Genomic DNA, 13,054 nt, shown 5'->3' on the forward strand with positions numbered 1-13,054 from the left:
TGAAGAACAGTCAGTTATTGTCGGGTAACAGAAGGTTAGCTAGAATGCCTAAATTCAGTAAACCATTGAAAAGTAAACTTCATGCTTACGTTAGTGAATTTGGTGCCCAATGTGTTTTCAACCGATGGAACAGTTTTGATACGTAAGGTTTGTGAAAAGACAGTTAATCACGAAAAAAGTAGTTTATAAGTCAACGTGTGTCACCTAGGAAGTTATGTTGATATAATTTGAATTTATTTCAAAATATATTACGCCTTTTTAAAATTTGTAATGCCTTTTTCAAAGATTATTGTGCCTTTTTTACGTTTTTATTGCCATTTTTGCCTGGCTATTTGAACTGTTATAAATGCCTAAACATATGGGCTCTATTTATCAGAATCACAGTCACAGAGACTTCAAAACACCAAAGAAAATAAACTGAGAAGCAAAAATCTCCAAAATTACGGCCGACTGACGAAAGTTGAGAAGGGTTTAGGATAAGGGTATGTAACTATAGTCCCGTCGCTCTTATTTCCGGCAGCCAATTACGTTGCAGATCGGCTACATTTAAACGTATGCATCTTGTGATTTGCTGATGATGACATTATGCGCTTCCTAAGGCTCGATAAATAATTAATATAATCGTCTGCTATTTTGGCCCTTTTGTTGGCGATCGCAGAAAGCACACGAAGACGTTATTTGCCGCTCAATTATTTGCTGAATTACAGTGCGTTTGATTTATTATCATAGGAGCTACGACATGATAATGTTTAAACGGTATGGCAAATAGATTCCTTGTATGGTAGCTCGGCAACGAAAGAACAAAAATGGCGAACGAAACTACCTACCTAGACTTTATAGAGCCTTCACTTCCTAAGACTTAAGCAAAGAGGAGGAGTCACGCCGGGAATAAGAGCGTCGCGACTTTATATGTAGGTTTAAGCGCGCAGATTGAGTGCCAAAAAAGTAAATGGAGTGTTTTGTGTAGGCTTAAGTGCGCAGGTTAATATTGTATATTATTATTATTATTATTATTATTATTATTATTATTATTATTATTATTATTATTATTATTATTTGAGACCGGATTTTAAAGGGAATCCCTTTTTTTATTTCAACATGAAACATGAAATAATTAATTATGATGTTCAAAACTAACTTCCACCGACCAAATTATGTGATTTGACTTTCTTTTTCTTTTTCCTTTTTTAATCCATGTTCCCTTTTTTAGTCCATATTCCCTTTTTTTCCCCTTTTTTAAAAACATCTCTTGTTTTGATCCTTTTTTGACAGAATATCGCAAACATTTAGATAATTGTCTTATATTTTTTTCCAGAGCAAGCGAAAATATATATCGTTCCTCTTCCTATTCCAGACATTCAAAAACTAATAAAGTGTGCTGATGAGAATTCAGGATAAAAAGAAAATTTCACCTCTGGTTTCAGTTGATGTTGAGAGGTCGTTTTCTGTTTATAAAAACATTCTGCATTCGAGGAGTCATATTGAAACTCATGAAGAGTCCACTGCTAGAATGATGGATGTCATTTGGAATACATTTTTTAGGAGAAGCTAACTTCCACCGACCAAATTATGTGATTTGACTTTCTTTTTCTTTTTCCTTTTTTAATCCATGTTCCCTTTTTTAGTCCATATTCCCTTTTTTTCCCCTTTTTTAAAAACATCTCTTGTTTTGATCCTTTTTTGACAGAATATCGCAAACATTTAGATAATTGTCTTATATTTTTTCCAGAGCAAGCGAAAATAAATGTCGTTCCTCTTCTGATACCAGACATTCAAAAACTAATAAAGTGTGCTGATTAGAATTCAGGATAAAAAGAAAATTTCACCTCTGGTTTCAGTTGATGTTGAGAGGTCGTTTTCTGTTTATAAAAACATTCTGCATTCGAGGAGTCATATTGAAACTCATGAAGAGTCCACTGCAAGAATGATGGATGTCATTTGGAATACATTTTTCAGGAGAAGCAATTGAAAGTTTGAAATGCTTAGCGCTCAAAGCTTAACTGTGATTTTCCGATCATTACTGGACAATGACTGTCAGTGTTAACGCCATATAACTCTCTATGTACATTCTATATGTGTCTTGAGCTATGCATTGACAGTCTTGGTTCGTTTTCGACAAGAAATTGACATCCATCATTCTTGCAGTGGACTCTTCATATTGAAACGTTGAATATGATCAAATACAACACTTTCCTTATGTTGCGAAGGGATAAACATAAGCTATCCATGAATGTGCTGAAGTGTGTTTTCAATTAAAATAGCAATCTTTTGAGGGAGTAATATAGTCCTTTTTGAACTCCTTTTTTGTCTAAATCAAATACAACACTTTCCTTATGTTGTGAAAAAATACATGTAAGATTGTGTGTGCCATGTATATCCATGAATGTGCTGAAGTGTGTTTTGGAGAGTAGTATAGTCCTTTTTCAAGTCCTTTTTTTTGGCTGTAACTTTCGCTTTTTTTTTTTTGTCCTTTTCTGAATAAAAATTTTCCCTTTAAAATCCGGTCTCTACTTATTAGTAATGCCGCTGCTACTTACTACCAATCATACTTATAAAATACAAAGTTCAGTAAGCAGTAAGTAAGAAAATTATTTTAAGAAGTAAAAATAAAGAATCATGGCGCTGGCAGGTTGCAGAAGAAGTACCAGGGCGGCTCCCTGAAGCTAGGTTTGTTTGACTCTTCTCTTCGAACTCTACAACTTGGTATGGGTTTCATTGAAACATCTTGTTTTCAGGTAGGGACTTTCCCTCTCTTTGTAGGAGGCGTTAGAAACCAACTTTTGGCGAACTGACGTTGAAAACCTCTGCAGTTTTAAAACTTTAAAGAACTAATAAGACCACGGAGACGCCAGTCCAGCACGCAAACAAGCGATCCTTCTTCTTCCACCTGTCTGCCGTCGCGTCGTCCTAAAACTTGAGGAAAGCCAACAAGCGCCTCGCATGGAATAACAATGCGCCGCCTTGAACCGTTATTTATCAGAGCCATAATTTAATTCTTTTGCAACGTTGTTTAATGAAATAACAGCGTTTAACGGAGACTTCTGTTAAAAACGACCCGAAAAAGAGAGGAGGAATGCGTATAAAACAGTTCTGCGACCGTTCCTACTTTGTCTCCTGCAGGGACACGTAATTAAGGCCCTTTTTTTACCTCTCCTTCATCAATCTCCATTACACTTTGTTTTAAATTAACAGTGTTTAGTGGAATACTGAGGCACTGCGGGTCCTTACTGGTAATTCTGGCGTATATTTAAACTGCGCTTCTTATTGGTGTACGCAGTGCTTGGCGCAGTATTGTCTCTGCTTGGAAGCAACGGTTGTGGGTTCGTATCCCGTCTAGGATATTGGTGTGCTTCCGGCAGGTCAGTGGTACAGAGTGGGCTTTTCCGTGAACTCGGGTTCGGTTCCCGGCGCTGTCTGTAATGATTAGAGTTCTGCGTTTGGACACCTAGAGCAGTGTTCCGCGGCTAAAGTACGTGAAAGTAAATCCTAACATACGGAGCAACCACTGTCTCATTCACAGCGAAGCCATTGTTGCTAAAGGCTTTGCCACACAGAATGCGGGCTAACGCAGCGGGCAGGACGTTGCAGAAAAACGCAGCAGACTGCGATCAAAGACGTCACACACACGTACAGCGATATACTAGTGCGTGCGGACGGTACGAAATCTGTGATAACATAGAGTGGATTCTGCTCAGTTTCTATTTCGAGTGGCTATTGTGTATCTATCTATTTAAGGGTGGCACATATGTCACGCATTGGTTTCAATGCCTTATAACTTTTTTGTTTGAGCATGCACAAAATTATTCCTGTCTGAGATGAGAAGTGCACTGTTGGGAAATGTGAAAACACTAGGTATGAAAAATTATGTCCTTCAAATGACCGCCATTCGCAGTTCACAAAGAGTGGCTCTTTTTAGTGTATTGTCCATAACTTTGCGAAGAATTGCTGACTGCAACTCAAGAATCTCGGCCCGTATGTTGTCTTTGAGCTGCTCGATGGTTGCTGGTTTGTTGACGTATACACGTTCTTTCAAATATCTCCAAAGGAAAAAATCTGGGACTGTCAAGTCTGGGGAACGTGATGGCCAGTTGAAATCAGCAAACCGGGATACCACTCGCTCGCCAAAAAGTTCTGTTAACAGTGCTCTGGTTTCACGTGCTGTGTGAGCAGTGGCTCCATCTTCTGAAACCAGTGTGCAGCATTATTCGCCACAGCTGGTCTGAGAAAGTCCCTGATCATGTTGCGATACCGCTCTCCTGTTACTGTTACGACAGCACCTTTCTCTTCAAAGAAATACGGACCGATGATCCGTTCTGAGGTTACACCACACCACACCGTACATCTTATTGGATGCAAATCACGCGGAACGATGGCCTTGGGGTTTTCCCGTGCCCATATTCGGCAGTTTTGTTTGTTGACAACACCATTTAGGTGGAAATGGGCTTCGTCACTCATTATCAGATTCTGGAGAAAGTCCTGTTGTTCCCTCGCCAAGTTTTGGAAGCGAACTGCATACCTGAGACGGGCTTGTGCATCTGCGGGAGACACTCTCTGCACCAGTTGCAGTTTGTATGGGAACAATTTCAAATCAGTCCTTAAAATCCTTTGCAGCGACCTTCGATTCATGCCAAGCTGAGCGGCACGTCTTCGGGTTGATGTTTCAGGTTTGTCATTAATGCTGTCCCTCACTCGCTCAATGTTTTCGGGAGTTCGAACTGAACGTCGTCTACCCGTTCTTGGGCGATCGCAGACTGAATAATTTTGCCGAAATCGTGCTACCAGACGCAGAATTGTAGTCTGATGAGGACAGTGGCGCACATGGAAGTGCCGACGGTATGCTCTCTGAGTGAGGATGATGGACCTTTGATTCTCAAAATAAAGTTCAATCAGTTTCGTGCGCTGTTCAGGATTCAATCTCTCCATGGTGTGTCTCCCAAGTTTACTTTATACAGATCTGAAAAGAAATAAGTCAAAAATCAATTTACAAAAAAGTTATAAGGCATTGAAACCAATGCGTGACATATGTGCCACCCGCGTGCGGACGGTGCGAAATCTATGATAACATAGAGTGGATTCTGCTTTCTCAAATACTAAGTAACCGCAGAGCAAACAGTGCTGCTTTGGAAGTTCGACAACATTTTGTCAATTATTTCAATAATGATTCATTATAAAAATATTTATACATAGTAGATTCCTGCTTCAATTATTCTGTAAATTACTTATTAATTATTAGATTTCTATCTCGTACTATGATTATGAGAATTACTTAATAATAATTAATTCTTAGATTTCTGCTTCTATTATTATGTAAATTATTTATTAGGCCTAATTCTTAGATTTCTACTCCTTTTATTAGTATGTAGGCTAAATGTCTTATTAATTTTACTGGATTCCTATTTTCTGTGTTACGTAAATTACGTAATATCGACATAAATAAAACTATGTTGAAATACAAAGTATATAATACACTTCTAACACCTTCTAATACCTTCTAACTTCAAGGCAAATCCTATTTCCTTCCATTTCTCCGCCTTCTTCACAACGTTTTTGTACTCCAGATGTCCGGGATCGTACAAAAATTTATATTTCCGTACCTCTTCTATGAGTTTTTCAGTCTCCATGTTCCTACTAGAACACAGAACGCAACGGGCAACAGACTCGAAACACAAACTGAAACTAGCCCGCTGCGTCCTCCTCCAGCCCGCTGCGTTAGAACGGCGCGTGTGTGACGGGGATGCTGCAATATTGTGTAAAACAGTTCAGCGTCCTTCCCGCTGCGTGCTAGGATCGCAGGACGCTGCGGTAGCCCGCATTCTGTGTGGCAAGACCTTAAGTCTTTGCCATCTCCTCTGAAAATTGTGATGGATGAAGCGGTAGAAGTTGTAAACTTCATCAAACAGCGGCCCCTAAATACGAGGCTATTTTCCTTTTTGTGTCAGGAAATGAATCGGAGCACATTACACTCCTGCTACATACAGACGTGCGATGGTTATCATGAATGCTTGAACTTAAAGAGAAGGTACCTTACTTGCATTTTTTACTATTGAGGGCATGAATACGCAGATTTATTTGCAGATCTAAGTTGGCATATCTTTTCGATATTTTCGTGCATTTGAATGAGCTTAACAGATAAATGCAAGGTAGAAACGAAAATATTCTGACTAGTATGAATGAGATTCAAGGATTTATGAATAAGCTGAATTTGTGGATACAGATTATTTAAAACCAGTGGTTTGAGATGTCCCCAACTGTATGGCCCCTTGCTGACGGCTATAAAGTGTTGAAGGACTTAAAGAACATTTAGTAATCTTGCAGCAGAAGTTGAATTATTTTGGGAAGAGTGTTCAAGATTAAATGCCTTTGGAAACATTTTGGCTGTCAATAAGGAGTGAATACACGGTTACCACCGAGATGGCAGTTAATATGTTATTGCCAATTTCAACTACATATTTGTGTAAAGTGGGCTTCTTGACGTTAACTTAAATTAAAACATCAAAGAGGGAGAGACTCAAATCCATCGATGAAGAAATGAGGCTTGCACTGTCAACGATTCCACCACGGATCAACCACCTGTATGGAGCTACATTGAAGATATGAGTAGAGTTATTTATTTTAATATTAGTAATAGAAATGTGTATTTTCCACAGTGAAGTTCATAAATTGTTAATAAATTCAAGAGTCTATTTCTGTTTAATAATAATAATAATAATAATAATAATAATAATAATAATAATAATAATAATAATAATGAGATTGGATTAATCTTGCTCAGGATAGGGACCAATGGCGGGCTTATGTGAGGGCGGCAATGAACCTCCGGGTTCCTTAAAAGCCAGTAAGTAATAATAATAATAATAATAATAATAATAATAATAATAATAATAATAATAATAATAATAAATTTGATTACATTAAGTAATTATATTAAGAGAATCACATATGTTTTTTAGGGTCTTAACATTTTAATTTGCCGTGTTGAGTCTAGGCCCGTCTAGGGTGTGCCGTGAATAGAAAAATGTTGCGGAACACTGACCTAGAGTCCCCAAGCAAACCGCACTAGTGTAGGTAGACTATGTATGGAGTATAAATCACAAGTAAACATTCTGATGGGGGCAGATAAAGTTAATCTTTTTTCTTCCACCATGTTAATAATGTCAAAACAAGTGCTTACACAAATTTTGGCCACTCGTGCGCCACTCGAGGTCCGTGAAAAAAAGTTTTATTGGGTCCGTTTACAGAAAGAAAACACAATTTAACGGAAAGATTTATTGGAACAGATACAACAATTGTTGAGTTATTTTTAAACATATTCTCCACCGGAATTGAGACATTTGTCATACCATGGGATCAACTTTTAATAGTATATATATATTTTGAATATCCAAATATATTTTATTTTTTATTTTATTGGGTTATTTTACGACGCTGTATCAACATCTAGGTTATTTAGTTTCTGAATGCATTGAAGGTGATAATGCCGGTGAAATGAGTCTGGGGTCCAGCACCGAAAGTTACCCAGCATTTGCTCGTATTGGGTTGAGGGAAAACTCCGGAAAAACCTCAAGCAGGTAACTTGCCCCGACCGGGATTCGAACCCGGGCCACCTGGTTTCACGGCCAGACGCGCTGACCGTTACTCCACAGGTGTGAACTCCAAATATATTGAACCCTATTTTACCATAAAGTATATTAGGGTTCTAATTAAATACATTTCAATCGGTAATTATGTATGGAATTATAGGATGGGGTAGCTCATTTAAATCCAATTTTAATCCACTTTATCACAGAAGAAAATAATTAAAATATGTCTTCATAAACCTATTGATTTTCCATCTCAAAATTTGTTTCTAGTCTTTAATGTACTCAACGTAAGACAAATTTATTATATTGTATTAATAAAATTCATACATAAAAATCGAAATAATTTTGAATTGTATTCTCATAGTTATGAAACAAAAGGTATGAATTCTTTAAGATTGTTTGAACCAAAATGCAACACTGTTACAGTATTTAATCATAGTAGTAATTTAGGCCCAGGAATATATAACGGATTTATATTTAAATATCCTAATCTTGTCAATTCGAATAGTTCTAGTATTAAATTTAAAAAGTTATGTATGGAGTTTATAAAAATTGAAAAATTGTAAATTTAAATTTATATACTATAATTGAAAATTGTATTGTATAATTATTAATTATAATTGTATTGTATAATTATTAATTTCAATTCAGGAATCCGCCCCTGAGCACGAGTTCTACTCTTTCTGGGGCGAGTTAAAGTTTCTCTGTATATTTTATATTTTATGTTACATTTATTAGCAAAATAATAAATAAATTTCAGATACAAATAAGTACACAAATGTTACTAACGAATACATATAACTTATAACAGACAGACAATTATATCCCATGCAATAAAATTACGTTTAGGTCTCGAATCCATCCCAGAACTGGATCTTACATTTTATAAAAAAGAAAAAAAAAACACTTTGTACAAAAACTTTCTAAATGAAGAAACAATCTTTTGGGATTTAAAAATGTCTGAGTTGTTATCTATGGCTCACTATACCAATTTGTTTGAGACGTACATTCATTATGTGTAAAGAGCTGTTAGTTTGTGGTTGCAGTAAGACAAAAAGACTGTCAAATACTTTAAACGCTAAATTTTAGCTACTGTAATGGCTTCACTAATTCTCTTGTTTGTTTTACGGCGTGATTTATGTGTTCGTTGTGTTGTTCGCAGGAAGAAGAATGGCACAGCATGCAGTCGATACGACCCACAATTTAACCGTGCTTCCCTAAACAAGAGACTGACGCCACGACCTCAGTTATGTCTGCCGCATCTTTAACCTCTAATACATGTTCACGTCGTTACCTACTTCGTTTGATTCCGGTGTGATACTGCTACCGGAAGCGTGCAAAATGGCGGCCACTTCTATGAGATTACCCAGCAAGCACCAGACGCCGCTCAAGACACTGAACAGAGGAAACAACTTCCTGCGGGCGCACCGAACAGTGAACACAGGTAAGAAACGAATCCTTGATTCCACATAGCTAAGCAACAATTAAATCGTTAGCGGTACCGTAATGTGTTGACATTAACTTGCGCGGTACCGTAATGTTTTCGTTTGTTTTGACATTACCTTGGGTGGTACCGTAATGTTTTCGTTTGTTTTGACTTTACCTTGGGTAGTACCGTAATGTTTTCGTTTGTTTTGACATCACCTTAGGCGGTACCGTAATTTTTTCCTTTGTTTTGACATTACCTTGGGCAGTACCGTGATGTTTTCGTTTGCTTTGACATTACCTTGGGTGGTACCGCAATGTTTTCGTTTGTTTTGACATTACCTTGGGTGGTACCGTAATGTTTTCGTTTGCTTTGACATTACCTTGGGTGGTACCGTAATGTTTTCGTTTGTTTTGACATTACCTTGGGTGGTACCGTAATGTTTTTGTTTGCTTTGACATTACCTTGGGTGGTACCGTCATGTTTTCGTTTGTTTTGACATTACCTTGGGTGGTACCGTAATGCTTTCGTTTGTTTTGACTTTACCTTGGGTAGTTCCGTAATGTTTTCGTTTGTTTTGACATTACCTTAGGCGGTACCGTAATTTTTTCCTTTGTTTTGATATTATCTTGGGTGGTACCGTAATGTTTTCGTTATAAAATCACTCATTACTGGCCTTCACCTCTCATCACAGTTTAACTGTCGTATGACTCCTGTTGCACATGACGTCATTCAAAAGTGTTTCCAGAGATCGGAAACAATCCTGTAGGAGATACTTGAAGTAGAAGTATAAACTTCGTTTTGTATGCATAAACCTGATACTACTACGAAGTAACTACTAGGCGGCGTTAGTATAAACTGTCAAGAGTATTCGATTATCGACAGTTCTTAGGGTTGATCCGTGAAGACTCGTTAGTTTTCGCCTTCCATGCATTTATGTTAATTTGTTGGTGGGAAAGTTTATTGTCATCCTTAAAATTTAGATAATTTAACAAGAAAAAGGACAATTGCGACGAAGTGGGAAGTGTAAAGAAAGAGAAGGAGAATAACTGTTGTTTGTTAATCTACTAAAAGAATACGCATCATTATTAAACAAGTTGTAAACTACTGTCGCAAGAAGTGATAAAGAAAAAGGCTATGAAATTTGAGGTGGAAGTTTACAGCGGGAAAAAAATCGACGAAAAGCAAATTATGAAGAAAATAAATGACATGAAAAGGAGGGTAAAGTCAAAATAAGACGGGTCCAAAATTTAATTCCTTAATTTACATGTAACCAGAAATATTGTATACACACGGAGTTTTTTCACTTAGGTAAAGTGTATTGTAAATACATCATTTTTAGTAGGTTATTTTACGGCGCTTTATCAACATCTAAGGTTATTTAGCCTCTGAATGAGGTGAAGGTGGTAATCCGGTGGAATGAATCCGGACTCCAGCACCGATAGTTACCCAGCATTTTCTCATATTGGGTTCAGGGAAAACCCCGAAAAAAAAACCTCAACCAGGTAACTTGCCCCGACTGGGAATCGAACCCGGGCCACTGGTTTCGCGGCCAGACGCGCTAACCGTTACTCCACAGGGTGGACATAAATACGTCATAGAATAGTTTTGCTGAAAATATATTATTTTTAATAACAATAACAAAAATCAGATCACCGCTGTGGTGTAGGTGTCAGCATGCTGGTCTCTTACGTAGAGGACCCGGATTCAATTCCCGGTCAGGTTGAATTTCCTGGTTGTGGTTTTTCAGGATTTTTCCTCAACCGTAAGGCAAATGCCAGGAAATTCGGGTCACAACATACCTGAATATCACCGGCCTCATTCATCACCGAAATCATATTCATAACAAATCAGTAACATATACAGTCGCCATCCAGTTCACAACAATAGAACCAGTCTCAACAATAGTACACAGGCCTTAGGATTTCACCTAAAAGCTTAACTCTCGATATGACCAAAGATGTTAAAACGAGTATAAATAACGAGAAAAAACAAACAAAGAAAAAATCAACTAATAGACAGAATTCCAGTTAAGTTATCCCAAAATCATCATTTGAGTAGTCCATTACAAAAATTGATCATATGACTTTTTTTTTTAATTTATAAAACCTATGTAACTTCTTATAATCACGTTCTGATGGTTCTTGTCTTTCCTTGTAGGAATTTCTAGCGCAAATTTGCATAAATTCTGCCATTTTAAACTGCACAAATGCTTTTGCTAAGCTAACGAAGTCTCAAACAGGGCAGACTCTAAGGGAGAAATGTGAATTGCCATCACGACCGATGTAAGCTGGTGGAATAAATATATATCATATCATATCATATCATATCATATCATATCATATCATATCATATCATATCATACCATATCATATATTATATCATATCATATTCATACCATATCATATATTATATCATATCATATCATATCATATCATATATCATATCATATATCACATCATATCATATCTTATATCATATCATATCATACCATATCATATATTATATCATATCATATTCATACCATATCATATATTATATCATATCATATATCATATCATATCATATCATATCATACCATATCATATATCATATCATATCATATCATATCATATCATATCATATCATATCATATCATATCATATCTTATATCATATCATATCATACCATATCATATATTATATCATATCATATTCATACCATATCATATATTATATCATATCATATCATATATCATATCATATCATATCTTATATCATATCATATCATACCATATCATATATTATATCATATCATATTCATACCATATCATATATTATATCATATCATATCATATCATATATCATATCATATCATATCATATCATACCATATCATATATCATATCATATCATATCATATCTTATATCATATCATATCATACCATATCATATATTATATCATATCATATTCATACCATATCATATATTATATCATATCATATCATATATCATATCATATCATATCATATCATATCATATCATATCATACCATATCATATATCATATCATATCATATCTTATATCATATCATATCATACCATATCATATATCATATCATATCATATCTTATATCATATCATATCATACCATATCATATTATATCATATCATATTCATACCATATCATATATTATATCATATCATATATCATATCATATCATATCATATCATATCATATCATATCATATCATACCATATCATATATCATATCATATCATATCATATCTTATATCATATCATATCATACCATATCATATATTATATCATATCATATTCATACCATACCATATCATATATTATATCATATCATATCATATTTGCATATATAAATGCATAATATTTCATGACATTTATATTGTGGCATATTTTTGCCTTTAAGCTCATTAAAGCTGATTTTATGTTGCATAAAAATGCATAATTTGGATTTTTAAAATAAAACCATAATATTCTATTTTTTAAAACTGGTGTTGAGTGAAATTATTATAATTATTTTTACCAGAAAAGTAATGAAAGTTTCGCGCACACCTAGCGAATATCACGGCACAGTAGTGTGCCATTCTTAAGGGGTTAGGTACAGCTTACAGCAGTAAAATTTTTGGAAATATTCAACATTTTTTTCCTCCATTACTTTATATTGTACAATAATGACAATTTATATGTGTAAAACACTGTCCTTCTGCTATATGAAAAAAAAATATTTTTACGGTTTAAAAAATAATATTTATATATTTTTTTCAAAAATCAAAATGATGGCAGTTTATTGTTACAGTGATGAAGCTTTTCCGTCATAATTCATGAACTTGTTAACTTCTTCATGTTCTCTCTCCTTTGTTTTATTGCGGAAACTCATGTTTACAATATCATGCTCTTTCAACTACATTCATTAATAAATATTTTTTTTATATTGTCTTAAAAGAAAATACTGATATTTGACCATTTTTTATAGAATTTATTTTTTATCAGACAATCAATGAAAGGTAGAGAAGTGATCTTGCATCATATTGTAGAT

General features: G+C 35.3%; 1 protein-coding gene across 1 annotated transcript in view; it reads left to right on the forward strand.

Annotated features, from left to right (window-relative positions):
- Positions 1-13,054, forward strand: part of LOC138695915 (protein FAM110B-like) — a 760,258-nt gene that overhangs the window by 268,318 nt on the left and 478,886 nt on the right. The window contains exon 3 of the mRNA XM_069820275.1: positions 8,743-9,024. Within this exon, the coding sequence (XP_069676376.1) occupies positions 8,859-9,024 (166 nt within the window). The 5' untranslated portion in view covers positions 8,743-8,858. The remainder of the gene's footprint in view (positions 1-8,742; positions 9,025-13,054) is intronic.

The sequence above is a fragment of the Periplaneta americana genome, chromosome 3 (assembly GCF_040183065.1).
Source record: "Periplaneta americana isolate PAMFEO1 chromosome 3, P.americana_PAMFEO1_priV1, whole genome shotgun sequence".
Classification (NCBI taxonomy): domain Eukaryota; kingdom Metazoa; phylum Arthropoda; class Insecta; order Blattodea; family Blattidae; genus Periplaneta; species Periplaneta americana.